The sequence below is a fragment of the Paroedura picta genome, chromosome 2 (assembly GCF_049243985.1).
Source record: "Paroedura picta isolate Pp20150507F chromosome 2, Ppicta_v3.0, whole genome shotgun sequence".
In the NCBI taxonomy this organism is placed as follows: domain Eukaryota; kingdom Metazoa; phylum Chordata; class Lepidosauria; order Squamata; family Gekkonidae; genus Paroedura; species Paroedura picta.
Window position 1 is genome coordinate 178,123,399 of NC_135370.1, and position 12,347 is coordinate 178,135,745.

Here is a 12,347-nt window from a genome sequence, read left to right on the forward strand (position 1 = left end):
GAAATAAAAATTATAAGAAATGTATCTGTCATCGAAGAGAAAAAAAGTCTGTTTGCTTGCTGAACAGTCTCAGCGGCGGCAGAAAAAGAACTGGGAGGAGAGCACTAACCCCTCCTGTATCATGGGACTTTGGGCAGGAAAGTCACCCTCTGTGAGGGGATGGTTGAGCACTCTTGAGCACTCTTGGAAACTTCTAGAATTATTCATTCATTCATTCATTCATTCATTCATTCATTCATTCATTCATTCATTCATTCATTCATTCATTCATTCATTCATTCATTCATTCATTCATTCATTCATTATATTTATATACCGTCCTCCCCGGAGGCTCAGTTATATATAACTTGCAAGCTCCTTCTCTGTGGCAGGCTCTGTGAAGACACAGATCCGATGTGGGGCTGCACAGAAACCATGAAGATGAAAGGAGTCAGCACCCTCTGCTATTCCACCCACTGCTCAATACAGGGTCAGCCTCAAGCATCCAGGAGAAGGATTTGTCCAGCCACTGCTTGAAGACCACCAGTGAGGGGGAGCTCCCCACCTCCTTAGGCAGCCCCTTCCACAGCTAAACAAGACTCCTAGAGTGGGAAGAGGCCCTCCAGGCCATCTAGTCCCACCCCCTGCTCAAGGCAGGATCAGCCTCAAGCATCCAGAAGAAGGATCTGTCCAGCCGCTGCTTGAAGACCGCCAGTGAGGGGGAGCTCCCCACCTCCCTAAGCAGCCAACTCCACTGCTGAACTACTTGGACTGTGAATTTTTCCACTCTGATATCTAGCTGATATCATTGTACATGAACTTTAAACCCACTGCTGTGTGTCCCAGTCTCTGCTGCCAACAGGAACCATTCCCTGCCCTTCTCCAAGTGACCTTTCAGATTCTTCAAGAGAGCAATATTGTCCTCTCTCAACCTCCTCTCCTCCTGGCTGAGCATGCCCAAGTCTCTCAAGCCTTTCCTCATTGGGCGTGGCTCACAGGCCCCGGATCACCCTCACTGCTCTCCTCTGAACCCTCTCCATTTTGTCCACATCTTTTTAAAATTGGGGCATCCATACCCCCCCCCCACAGTTCTGCATCAGTATAAGGCAGCTTAGAATCATAGAATCACAGAATCATAGAGTTGGAAGGGGCCATACAGGCCATCTAGTCCAACCTCCTGCTCAACGCAGGATCAGCCCAAGGCATCCTAAAGCATCCAAGAAAAATGTGTATCCAACCTTTGCTTGAAGACTGCCAGTGAGGGGGAGCTCTCCACCTCCTTAGGCAGCCTATTCCACTGCTGAACTAGACTCCTAGAATCCTAGAGTGGGAAGGGGCCGCAAAGGCCATCTAGTCCCACCCCCTGCTCAACGCAGGATCGGCCCTAAGCATCCTAAAGCATCCAAGAAAAGTGTGTATCCAACCTTTGCTGGAAGACTGCCAGGGAGGGGGGGCTCACCACCTCCTTAGGCAGCCTATTCCACTGCTGAACTACTCTGACTGTGAAATTTTTTTTCCTGACATCTAGCCTATATCGTTGTACTTGAAGTTTAACCCATTACTGCGTGTCCTCTCCTCTGCAGCCAGCAGAAACAGCATCCTGCCCTCCTCCAAGTGACAACCTTTCAAATACTTAGAGGGCTATCATGTCCCCTCTCAACCTCCTTTTCTCCAGGCTGAACATTCCCAAGTCCCTCAACCTATCTTCACAGGGCTTGGTCCCTTGGCCCCAGATCATCTTCGTCGCTCTCCTCTATACCCTTTCAATTTTATGTACGTCCTTCTTGAAGTGAGGCCTCCAGAACTGCACACAGTACTCCAGGTGTGGTCTGACCAGCTTCATGTGTGCTTGACTAACACACCCACCACCCAACATTGACCGTCCACTTGGGAGAGGGAAATCTGCTCCGTTGGCCGGGGGCCCAACCGAGGCAATTCGACAGCATTGTGAGGCCTCCCCCAGCATCCACGAGAAATCTCCGGGTCGCTGGAAAAGCACAGGAGACAAAAGTCCCCACCCCGCCAGATTTCCACTCACTTCGGTTAGACTCATTCCCCGTAGTGTCTTCAGCCGTCTGCGGAACTGCCAGCTCCAGCCCGTGTAAATGGTTGATGCTGCCCAGCAGGCTCAGGTTGGTTATCTTCATGGTACAGGGCTTTGGCACCATATTCGGCAGTCCGGGGAAGACAGATTCAATGGGCGAGTTTGCCAGAGGCAGGGCCTGCAAGAGGAGAAGAAGAGGCGGATAGAAGCGAGGTCCGTTATTTGAAGAGAGACAGAAGAGAGCAAAATGCTGCTATTAGGGGGGGTCATTAGGGCAAATTTGGGGGGGGGGAGAGAGTGGCTTATGCCCAAGCGTTATCCTAAACAGGATGCTAAGGCCTTCTCCTGCTCAATGGTGCAGCCCAAGAAACGTGATACACTGTGGGGTCAAGGGATGTGGTTCACTAGAGCGGGGTGACCAAACTGTGGCTCTCCAGATGTCCGTGGACAATTACCATGAGCCCCTGGCTAGCCCCTATAGGATGCTAGCTCCTTCCCCTGCTCAACAGTGCAGCCCAAGAAACGCAGGACACTGTGTGGGGTCAGGGGATATGTTTCACTAGACCAGGCTAGCCAAAGTGTGGTTCTCCACATGTCCAGGGAGAACCTGGATAGCCTAAACTGAAGGCCAGTTCTTTTCCCTGCTCAATGTTGCTGCCTAAGAAATCCAGGACACTGTGGGGTCAGTGCCCACTAAACCAGCATGGCCAAACTATGGCTCTCCAGATGTCCATGGACTACAACTACCACGAGCCCCTGGAACAGGATCTTTAACTCCTTGCATGCTGGTTTTCTCACTCATATTTCTGCCATGACTCCACTGAGTGGAGGTGAGAGGCAGGGAGCATTGACAGGAGGTCCCCAAGCCATTCCTGGGTAAGTGGCAACCCAACTTTGATACATTTTCATCATGTTTGGATTATGTTTCCCCTTGAAAGCTGTCCAGACTCTACAGATAAAGCTCTCTCTGTATACAGATAAAGCTATATGTTAGTGTCAACTATAATTTTATCACAGTTGATCATTTGCAATTATCCCCATCTTGTTGTTATTGGGTTAGGGTTGTTCGGTTAGGGTTAGACCCCGTGGTCTACCTCTTGTTAAGCGAGGAATGTTGTGTTGGAGGAAAGAGTGTTTCTTTCATATGAGTATTATTTCGTCTATTGAGTGTTCAGCAGGACTTCTTCCTCAACCAAAGATTCCTCACTTAGCAGAAGGAAACCACTGGATCCAACCCAATTTATTTCTGCCAGGAGGACACTCACCCACATCTCTGAGGTCTGATGAATTCTGACGTGGCTCCATTTCCCTCTGCAGGTCAGAATAGGCTGAAAACTACAACTCCCATCATTCCTTGTCCTCTTCTTTCCCACAAAACACTTAAGCAGAAGACCCTGAGGCTCTGGCTTCCTTTGTTGCTCATTGTGAAGCTGCAGTTCCTAGCAGGCTATACTCCTTCATGTGAGACTTCCCTGTATTTGGGATGGGTCTTTGGTTTCTTCAACACTGGCCTTTGTGTCTTAATGTAAGTGAACCCATTTTGTTGCAGGATAACCAAATTGGTCTGCCACAGAAGAGCTTGGTTTGAGTCCAGTAACCTCTTACTGACCAACAAGACAAGGTATCCGATGGTAAGAGCTTACATTCTTGAAAGCTTACCCCCTCAACATCTTGTTAAATCACTCAGGTGCTACAGAACTTGAATCTAAGCCTTGAATCCAGTTTAAGGTAAAGGGTAAAGGTATCCCCTGTGCAAGCACCGAGTCATGTCTGACCCTTGGGGTGACGCCCTCTAGCGTTTTCATGGCAGACTAAATACGGGGTGGTTTGCCAGTGCCTTCCCCAGTCATGACCGTTTACCCCCCAGCAGCAAGCTGGGTATTCATTTTACCGACCTCGGAAGGATGGAAGGCTGAGTCAACCTTGAGCCGGCTGCTGGGATCGAACTCCCAGCCTCATGGGCAAAGCTTTCAGACGGCTGCCTTACCACTCTGCGCCACAAGAGGCTCTTTGAATCCAGTTTAGGAGCCCTCAAAACCCACAGCACCCCTAAACCCCTAAATGGATGCTACTTTTAGTCTAAGAGAGCCAGTTTGGTGTAGTGGTTAGGAGTGCGGACTTCTAATCTGGCATGCCGGGTTCGATTATGCGCTCCCCCACATGCAGTCAGCTGGGTGACCTTGGGCTCGCCACGGCACTGATAAAACTGTTCTGACCAGGCAGGAATATCAGGGCTCTCTCAGCCTCACCCACCTCACAGGGTGTCTGTTGTGGGGAGAGGAAAGGGAAGGCGACTGTAAGCCACTTTGAGACTCCTTCGGGTGGAGAAAAGCAGCACATAAGAACCAATTCTTCTTCTTCAGTAATCTCAGGGCTCTCTCAGCCTCACCCACCTCACAGGGTGCCTGTTGTGGGGAGAGGAAAGGGAAGGCGACTGTAAGCCGCTTTGAGCCTCCTTCGGGTAGGGAAAAGCGGCATATAAGAACCAACTCTTCTTCTTCTTCTTCTTCTTCTTCTTCTTCTTCTTCTTCTTCTTCTTCTTCTTCTTCTTCTTCTTCTTCTTCTTCTTCTTCTTCTTCTTCTTCTTCTTCTTCTTCTTCTATATGGCAGCCTTTCTCAACTTTTTTACCATTGAGAAACCCCTGAAACATTCTTGAGGCTTTGAGAAACCCCATAAGTGGCACCATCGTGCAGAATAGGGTTGGGAAGCAGAGCTGTGGACACGCCCACCTGTGGCCCCTCCCCTGCCCACCCCCTCCAGGGCCATCACTGGCCATTTGGGAAGAGATATGTATGTCAAAATGATAATCTATGGTCATGTCACCTGGTTAGTGTTTAACAAATTGCAACAGATTTAAAAAAAAAAAACTATTCCTATTCTCAGAATTTCAGTGAAGCAAATCTTGCTCATGTCCCTTTAAATATAATTTGGAGGAAAATAGCAGCAAACTGGCAATTATTTCATTTGTTAGATTCTGCCTATTCCGATGGGGAAGGGTGGGGTGAGTAACATATGGATTTTTCACCTCCAGTCCCACAAATGCCCTAAACATAAGAGCTCTGCTGGATCTGACCAATAATTCATCTATTCTAGCATCAGGTCTCACACAGGGGCCAACCTGTTCCTCTGCAGGGCCAACAACAGGGCAGAGAGGCCAAGGCTTTCCTAAGAACATCAGGAGAGCCCTGCTGGGTCAGACCAGGGGTCCATCCAGTCCAGCCTCCTGTCTCACACAGGGGCCAGCCAGTTCCTCTGGAGGGCCAGCAACAGGGCAGAGAGGCCGAGGCCTTCCTAAGGACATCAGGAGAGCCCTGCTGGGTCAGACCAGGGGTCCCTCCAGTCCAGCCTCCTGTCTCACACAGGGGCCAGCCAGTTCCTCTGGAGGGCCAGCAACAGGGCAGAGAGGGCGAGGCCTTCCTAAGGACATCAGGAGAGCCCTGCTGGGTCAGACCAGGGGTCCATCCAGTCCAGCCTCCTGTCTCACACAGGGGCCAGCCAGTTCCCCTGGAGGGCCAGCAACAGGGCAGAGAGGCCGAGGCCTTCCTAAGAACATCAGAGGAGCCCTGCTGGATCAGACTGGGGGTCCATCTTGTCCAACATCCTGTCTCACACAGGGCCAATCAGGCCCAGAAACAGGGCATAGAAGCCGAGGCCTTCCCCTGACGCTGCCTCCTGACTCGAGGATCCATCTCTGATGATGCTGGAAGCAAATGAGGTGCTAATTCAATCACTTTCTTCTGTGGGAAAGTGTCTGTGCAGTTTAATGCCTCAAAGCCAAAACAGGCACTAAGGCAAGACGGTTTGGATGTCACGGAGGGAAAGCGGAGGGGGCCCTCCGTCATTCCACTTTGGTGGTCTAATGTGATAATGCCTCAGTTCTGTTCTGCCCAACGAGGTAGAACAACGTGAGCGAGGCCTTCTCTCCGAAACACAGAACCCCGTTGCCGAGAGAGCCCTTCGCATGCTGTGCCAACGTGGCCGTGTCTTTTGTTTTTTAAGTGATGTCCAACGTACAGAAGCATGGGTCAGTTTGGAAATAAAGCGTTGGCGACATGCAGATGCTCAAAGCGTGAGTACTCAGGAGCCTTGTATACAAAGCGCTGTTGCTAAGACTGTGTGTGTGTGTGTGTGTGTGTGTGGGAAGGCTGACACGAAGGGCTAGCTCAGCCGATGGTAAACTTGCCAAGACTTTTTACCCAATGTGCATCTGTTTCAAGCACATTGTGAACTGGCATGTTTGTTCCCTGGATGTTATTCTGAGGAGTTGTTGTGGTGCTCTCTTTCCCGTTTTTATTTTCAAAACCACTCAGTGAGGAAGATCAGCATACAATCAGGTTTGTCCAGCGAGCTTTGTGGATGAAGGGGAACACAGGAAAAGCCCTGCTGGATCAGACCAGGGGTCCATCCAGTCCAGCCTCCTGTCTCACACAGAGGCCAGCCAGTACCTCTGGAGGGCCAGCAACAGGGCAGAGAGGCCGAGGCCTTCCTAAGGACACCAGGAGAGCCCTGCTGGGTCAGACCAGGGGTCCATCCACTCCAGCCTCCTGTCTCACACAGGGGCCAGCCAGTTCCTCTGGAGGGCCAGCAACAGGGCAGAGAGGCCGAGGCCTTCCTAAGGACACCAGGAGAGCCCTGCTGGGTCAGACCAGGGGTCCATCCACTCCAGCCTCCTGTCTCACAAAGAGGCCAGCCAGTTCCTCTGGAGGGCCAGCAACAGGGCAGAGAGGCCGAGGCCTTCCTAAGGACACCAGGAGAGCCCTGCTGGGTCAGACCAGGGGTCCATCCAGTCCAGCCTCCTGTCTCACAAAGAGGCCAGCCAGTTCCTCTGGAGGGCCAGCAACAGGGCAGAGAGGCCGAGGCCTTCCTAAGGACACCAGGAGAGCCCTGCTGGGTCAGACCAGGGGTCCATCCAGTCCAGCCTCCTGTCTCACAAAGAGGCCAGCCAGTTCCTCTGGAGGGCCAGCAACAGGGCAGAGAGGCCGAGGCCTTCCTAAGGACACCAGGAGAGCCCTGCTGGGTCAGACCAGGGGTCCATCCAGTACAGCCTCCTGCCTCACACAGGGGCCAGCCAGTTCCTCTGGAGGGCCAGCAACAGGGCAGAGAGGCCGAGGCCTTCCTAAGGACACCAGGAGATCCCTGCTGGGTCAGACCAGGGGTCCATCCAGTCCAGCCTCCTGTCTCACACAGAGGCCAGCCAGTTCCTCTGGAGGGCCAGCAACAGGGCAGAGAGGCCGAGGCCTTCCTAAGGACACCAGGAGAGCCCTGCTGGGTCAGACCAGGGGTCCATCCAGTCCAGCCTCCTGTCTCACACAGAGGCCAGCCAGTTCCTCTGGAGGGCCAGCAACAGGGCAGAGAGGCCGAGGCCTTCCTAAGGACACCAGGAGAGCCCTGCTGGGTCAGACCAGGGGTCCATCCAGTCCAGCCTCCTGCCTCACACAGGGGCCAGCCAGTTCCTCTGGAGGGCCAGCAACAGGGCAGAGAGGCCGAGGCCTTCCTAAGAACATCAGGAGAGCCCTGCTGGGTCAGACCAGGGGTCCATCCAGTCCAGCCTCCTGTCTCACAGAGGCCAGCCAGTTCCTCTGGAAGGCCAGCAACAGGGCAGAGAGGCCGAGGCCTTCCTAAGAACATCAGGAGAGCCCTGCTGGATCAGACCAGGGGTCCATCCAGTCCAGCCTCCTGTCTCACACAGAGGCCAGCCAGTTCCTCTGGAGGGCCAGCAACAGGGCAGAGAGGCCGAGGCCTTCCTAAGGACATCAGGAGAGCCCTTCTGGGTCAGACCAGAGGTCCATCCAGTCCAGCCTCCTGTCTCACACAGGGGCCAGCCAGTTCCTCTGCAGGGCCAGCAACAGGGCAGAGAGGCCGAGGCCTTCCTAAGGACATCAGGAGAGCCCTGCTGGGTCAGACCAGGGGTCCCTCCAGTTCAGCCTCCTCTCTCACACAGGGGCCAGCCAGTTCCTCTGGAGGGCCAGCAACAGGGCAGAGAGGCCGAGGCCTTCCTAAGGACATCAGGAGAGCCCTGCTGGGTCAGACCAGGGGTCCATCCAGCCCAGCCTCCTGTCTCACACAGGGGCCAGCCAGTTCCTCTGGAGGGCCAACAACAGGGCAGAGAGGCCGAGGCCTTCCTAAGAACATCAGGAGAGCCCTGCTGGGTCAGACCAGGGGTCCATCCAGTCCAGCCTCCTGTCTCACACAGAGGCCAGCCAGTTCCTCTGGAAGGCCAGCAACAGGGCAGAGAGGCCGAGGCCTTCCTAAGAACATCAGGAGAGCCCTGCTGGATCAGACCAGGGGTCCATCCAGTCCAGCCTCCTGTCTCACACAGAGGCCAGCCAGTTCCTCTGGAGGGCCAGCAACAGGGCAGAGAGGCCGAGGCCTTCCTAAGGACATCAGGAGAGCCCTTCTGGGTCAGACCAGAGGTCCATCCAGTCCAGCCTCCTGTCTCACACAGGGGCCAGCCAGTTCCTCTGCAGGGCCAGCAACAGGGCACAGAGGCCGAGGCCTTCCTAAGGACATCAGGAGAGCCCTGCTGGGTCAGACCAGGGGTCCCTCCAGTTCAGCCTCCTCTCTCACACAGGGGCCAGCCAGTTCCTCTGGAGGGCCAGCAACAGGGCAGAGAGGCCGAGGCCTTCCTAAGGACATCAGGAGAGCCCTGCTGGGTCAGACCAGGGGTCCATCCAGCCCAGCCTCCTGTCTCACACAGGGGCCAGCCAGTTCCTCTGGAGGGCCAACAACAGGGCAGAGAGGCCAAGGCCTTCCTAAGGACATCAGGAGAGCCCTGCTGGGTCAGACCAGGGGTCCATCCAGTCCACCCTCCTGTCTCACACAGGGGCCAGCCAGTTCCTCTGCAGGGCCAGCAACAGGGCAGAGAGGCCGAGGCCTTCCTAAGAACATCAGAAGAGCCCAGCTGGGTCAGACCAGGGGTCCATCCAGTCCAGCCTCCTGTCTCACACAGGGGCCAGCCAGTTCCTCTGCAGGGCCAGCAACAGGGCAGAGAGGCCGAGGCCTTCCTAAGGACACCAGAAGAGCCCTGCTGGGTCAGACCAGGGGTCCATCCAGTCCACCCTCCTGTCTCACACAGGGGCCAGCCAGTTCCTCTGGAGGGCCAGCAACAGGGCAGAGGCCGTGGCCTTCCTAAGAACATCAGGAGAGCCCTGCTGGGTCAGACCAGGGGTCCATCTAGTCCACCCTCCTGTCTCATACAGGGGCCAGCCAGTTCCTCTGGAGGGCCAGCAACAGGGCAGAGAGGCCGAGGCCTTCCTAAGAACATCAGAAGAGCCCAGCTGGGTCAGACCAGGGGTCCATCCAGTCCAGCCTCCTGTCTCACACAGGCGCCAGCCAGTTCCTCTGCAGGGCCAGCAACAGGGCAGAGAGGCCGAGGCCTTCCTAAGGACACCAGGAGAGCCCTGCTGGGTCAGACCAGGGGTCCATCAAGTCCAGCCTCATGTCTCACACAGGGGCCAGCCAGTTCCTCTGGAGGGCCAGCAACAGGGCAGAGAGGCCGAGGCCTTCCTAAGGACATCAGGAGAGCCCTGCTGGGTCAGACCAGGGGTCCATCAAGTCCAGCCTCATGTCTCACACAGTGGCTGATCAGTTTCTCTGAATCCCCTTTTACAGCAGTTTATTCTTGTGGCCGTCATGATCATTTCTGGCAGCAATTTTCACATTGTAATCACTTCCTGTGTAAAGTAGTGCTTCCTTTTCTCTGCGCTGGACCTACTGCCCATCCCCTTCATATGCCTCCTCCACATGCAGTCAGGTAGGTGACCTTGGGCCAGTCATAGTTCTCTCAGAGCTTTCTTAACCTCACCTACCTGACAGGGTCTCTGTCATGGGGAGAGGGAGGCAAAGAGATTGTAAGATGAAGAAGAAGACGAAGATGAAGAAAAAGAAGAAGGTTTGTTCTTATATGCTACTTTTCTCTGCCTGAAGGAGTCTCAAAGCGTCTTACATTCGCCTTCCCTTTTCTCTCCCCACAACAGACACCCTGTGAGGGAGGGGAGGCCGAGAGAGCCCTGATATTACTGAAGAAGAAGAAGAGTTGGTTCTTATATGCCACTTTCCTTACCTGAAGGAGTCTCAAAGCGGCTTATATTCGCCTGCCCTTTCCTCTCCCCACAACAGACACCCTGTGGGGTGGGTGAGGCTGAGAGAGCCCTGATATTACTGAAGAAGAAGAGTTGGTTCTTATATGCCGCTTTTCCCTACCCGAAGGAGGCTCAAAGCGGCTTACAGTCGCCTTCCCATTCCTCTCCCCACAACAGACACCCTGTGGGGTGGGTGAGGCTGAGAGAGCCCTGATATCACTGCCCGGTCAGAACAGTTTTATCAGTGCCGTGGCGAGCCCAAGGTCACCCAGCTGGTTGCATGTGGGGGAGCGCAGAATCGAACCCAGCATGCCAGATTAGAAGTCCGCACTCCTAACCACTACACCAAACTGGCTCTCAGATGCTTTTGAGACTCCTTTGGGCACAAATAACCCAGCTCTTCGTATTTTGTAAGCCATCTCAAGAGGGGCGGTGGAAAGCGTGGTCAAGCCAGGGAAAGAGATGAACAGTGGTGGTTTACCCCGGCTTGCCTCGGTGGAGTGACCCTGGGTGGACTTCCATCCCAGCATTCATGGTGACCGACCCTAGAATCATAGAATCATAGAATCATAGAGTTGGAAGGGGCCATACAGGCCATAGAATCATAGAGTTGGAAGGGGCCATCCAGGCCATCTAGTCCAACCCCCTGCTCAACGCAGGATCAGCCCAAAGCATCCTAAAGCACCCTGCTTAGCTTCCGAGATCTGATGTGACCAGGCTGGCCTTGATAGAAAAATGGGCTTCTCCTAAGATGCAGGTTTGAGAGCGTGCGGGAGTACAAGGAGGAAGAAGCAGACAGGAGCACATGCAGGCTGGACTGTAGGAACCTTTTCCTCCCCCCCCTCCCCATAATGGGACGAGGCCTGTACAGCTGTTAATTGGATTACAGAAGCTTTACTTGCTGTTCTAATAAATGCAGTTCGGCTTTTGCTCTCTCTTCCAAGCTGATCATTGTTCCATCCAAGATCTGAAGGTTGGGCAGGCGGAACACCAGGACGGGGCGGTGGCAAATCTTGCGGGACACCTGGAGAGGTAGAGAGAAGAAGAAGAAGAAGAAGAAGAAGAAGAAGAAGAAGAAGAAGAAGAAGAGTTGGTTCTTATATGCCGCTTTTCCCTACCCAAAGGAGGTTCAAAGCGTCTTACAATCTCCTTCCCTTTCCTCTCCCCACAACAGACCCCCTGTGAGGGAGGTGAGGCTGAGAGAGCCCTGATATCACTGCTCAGTTAGAACAGCTTTATCAGTGCTTAATACCCACTCAGGGCAGTTGTCCCACCCCTGAGTGCCTCCTCCTCCAACCAGCTTGCCTCTCTGTCCTGCGGCCAGCCAATCTCCTTCCGTCCCCCACTCCTGACCACACCCTCCTCCTTGCACTTCCCTCTGAGGCACAGAGGCTGCAGATCCCTGTTGTGTGAGAATTACCCCTGCTGGTGAGTTCCCTTCCTGGGGGCCGCCAGCCTGCAGCCTTTCCAGGTCCTGGGGGGGAGGGAGAGACCGTCTTAAGAGTTCTTCCACCCCCAATCTAGCACCCACCCTCTTCCTAAATACAACAGGCTTTGTCCCTAGAAATTAAATAAGTATTGTCCAAAATACCCAGCATTTATTAGGATTTAACTGCATCATGTGATGCAGTTACCAGAAGGATACTCACTGGATTTCCATATATTGACAACTCTTTAAGGCAAGGAAGACAGTCAAGTTTCTCAAGTTCTGACAGATCCTGTTCCAAGATTAAGAAAAACAAACCAACAACATCACAAATGCAAGAACTTGAGGAAACTTGCCAGCAAAATTATTACAAGCCACATGCAGTGACTTATTCGAGGAATTTCTCTGATGATCACTGAAGGCCCATTTTATTTCAGTATTTACATCTGCACTTTGGAATGGGAAAGAAACAAACTCTGGTTTGGGAAATGATTGGGAGATTTGGAGCAGCGCTTCAGGAGGGAGGGAGGGTGCTCAGCATAGAATGTTCTGCCATAGAGTTCCATTTCTCCACCTGGAGTCATAATTCCACCTGGAGTCATAATTACAGGAGCATCCTAGGATCACCTGGAGGTTGGCAAACAGACGCAGGACATTGCTTTTATTTATATGAGGCATTTGTTTTTAACATGCTCTATCCCAAAATGGATACTTGGCACTCTTCTCCGCATAAATTGAAAGGCCAGCTCATGGGGCTTTTTTCACTTTGGGCTAAGTGTAGGGCCTCTTCCATTTATCTGCCTGCAACAGGGAGTT

At 53.3% G+C, this 12,347-nt stretch overlaps 1 protein-coding gene across 5 annotated transcripts in view; it reads right to left on the minus strand.

The window, feature by feature from the left end:
- Positions 1-12,347, minus strand: part of LRRC9 (leucine rich repeat containing 9) — a 72,539-nt gene that overhangs the window by 2,073 nt on the left and 58,119 nt on the right. For 4 of the 5 annotated variants that reach the window (XM_077323953.1, XM_077323952.1, XM_077323951.1 and 1 more), the window contains exons 29-31: positions 11,755-11,823; positions 11,004-11,129; positions 2,018-2,201 (exon numbers count right to left, since the gene is read on the minus strand). In XM_077323953.1, the coding sequence (XP_077180068.1) occupies positions 2,018-2,201; positions 11,004-11,129; positions 11,755-11,823 (379 nt within the window). The remainder of the gene's footprint in view (positions 1-2,017; positions 2,202-11,003; positions 11,130-11,754; positions 11,824-12,347) is intronic. The other variant, XR_013228612.1, reaches the window with a different exon arrangement.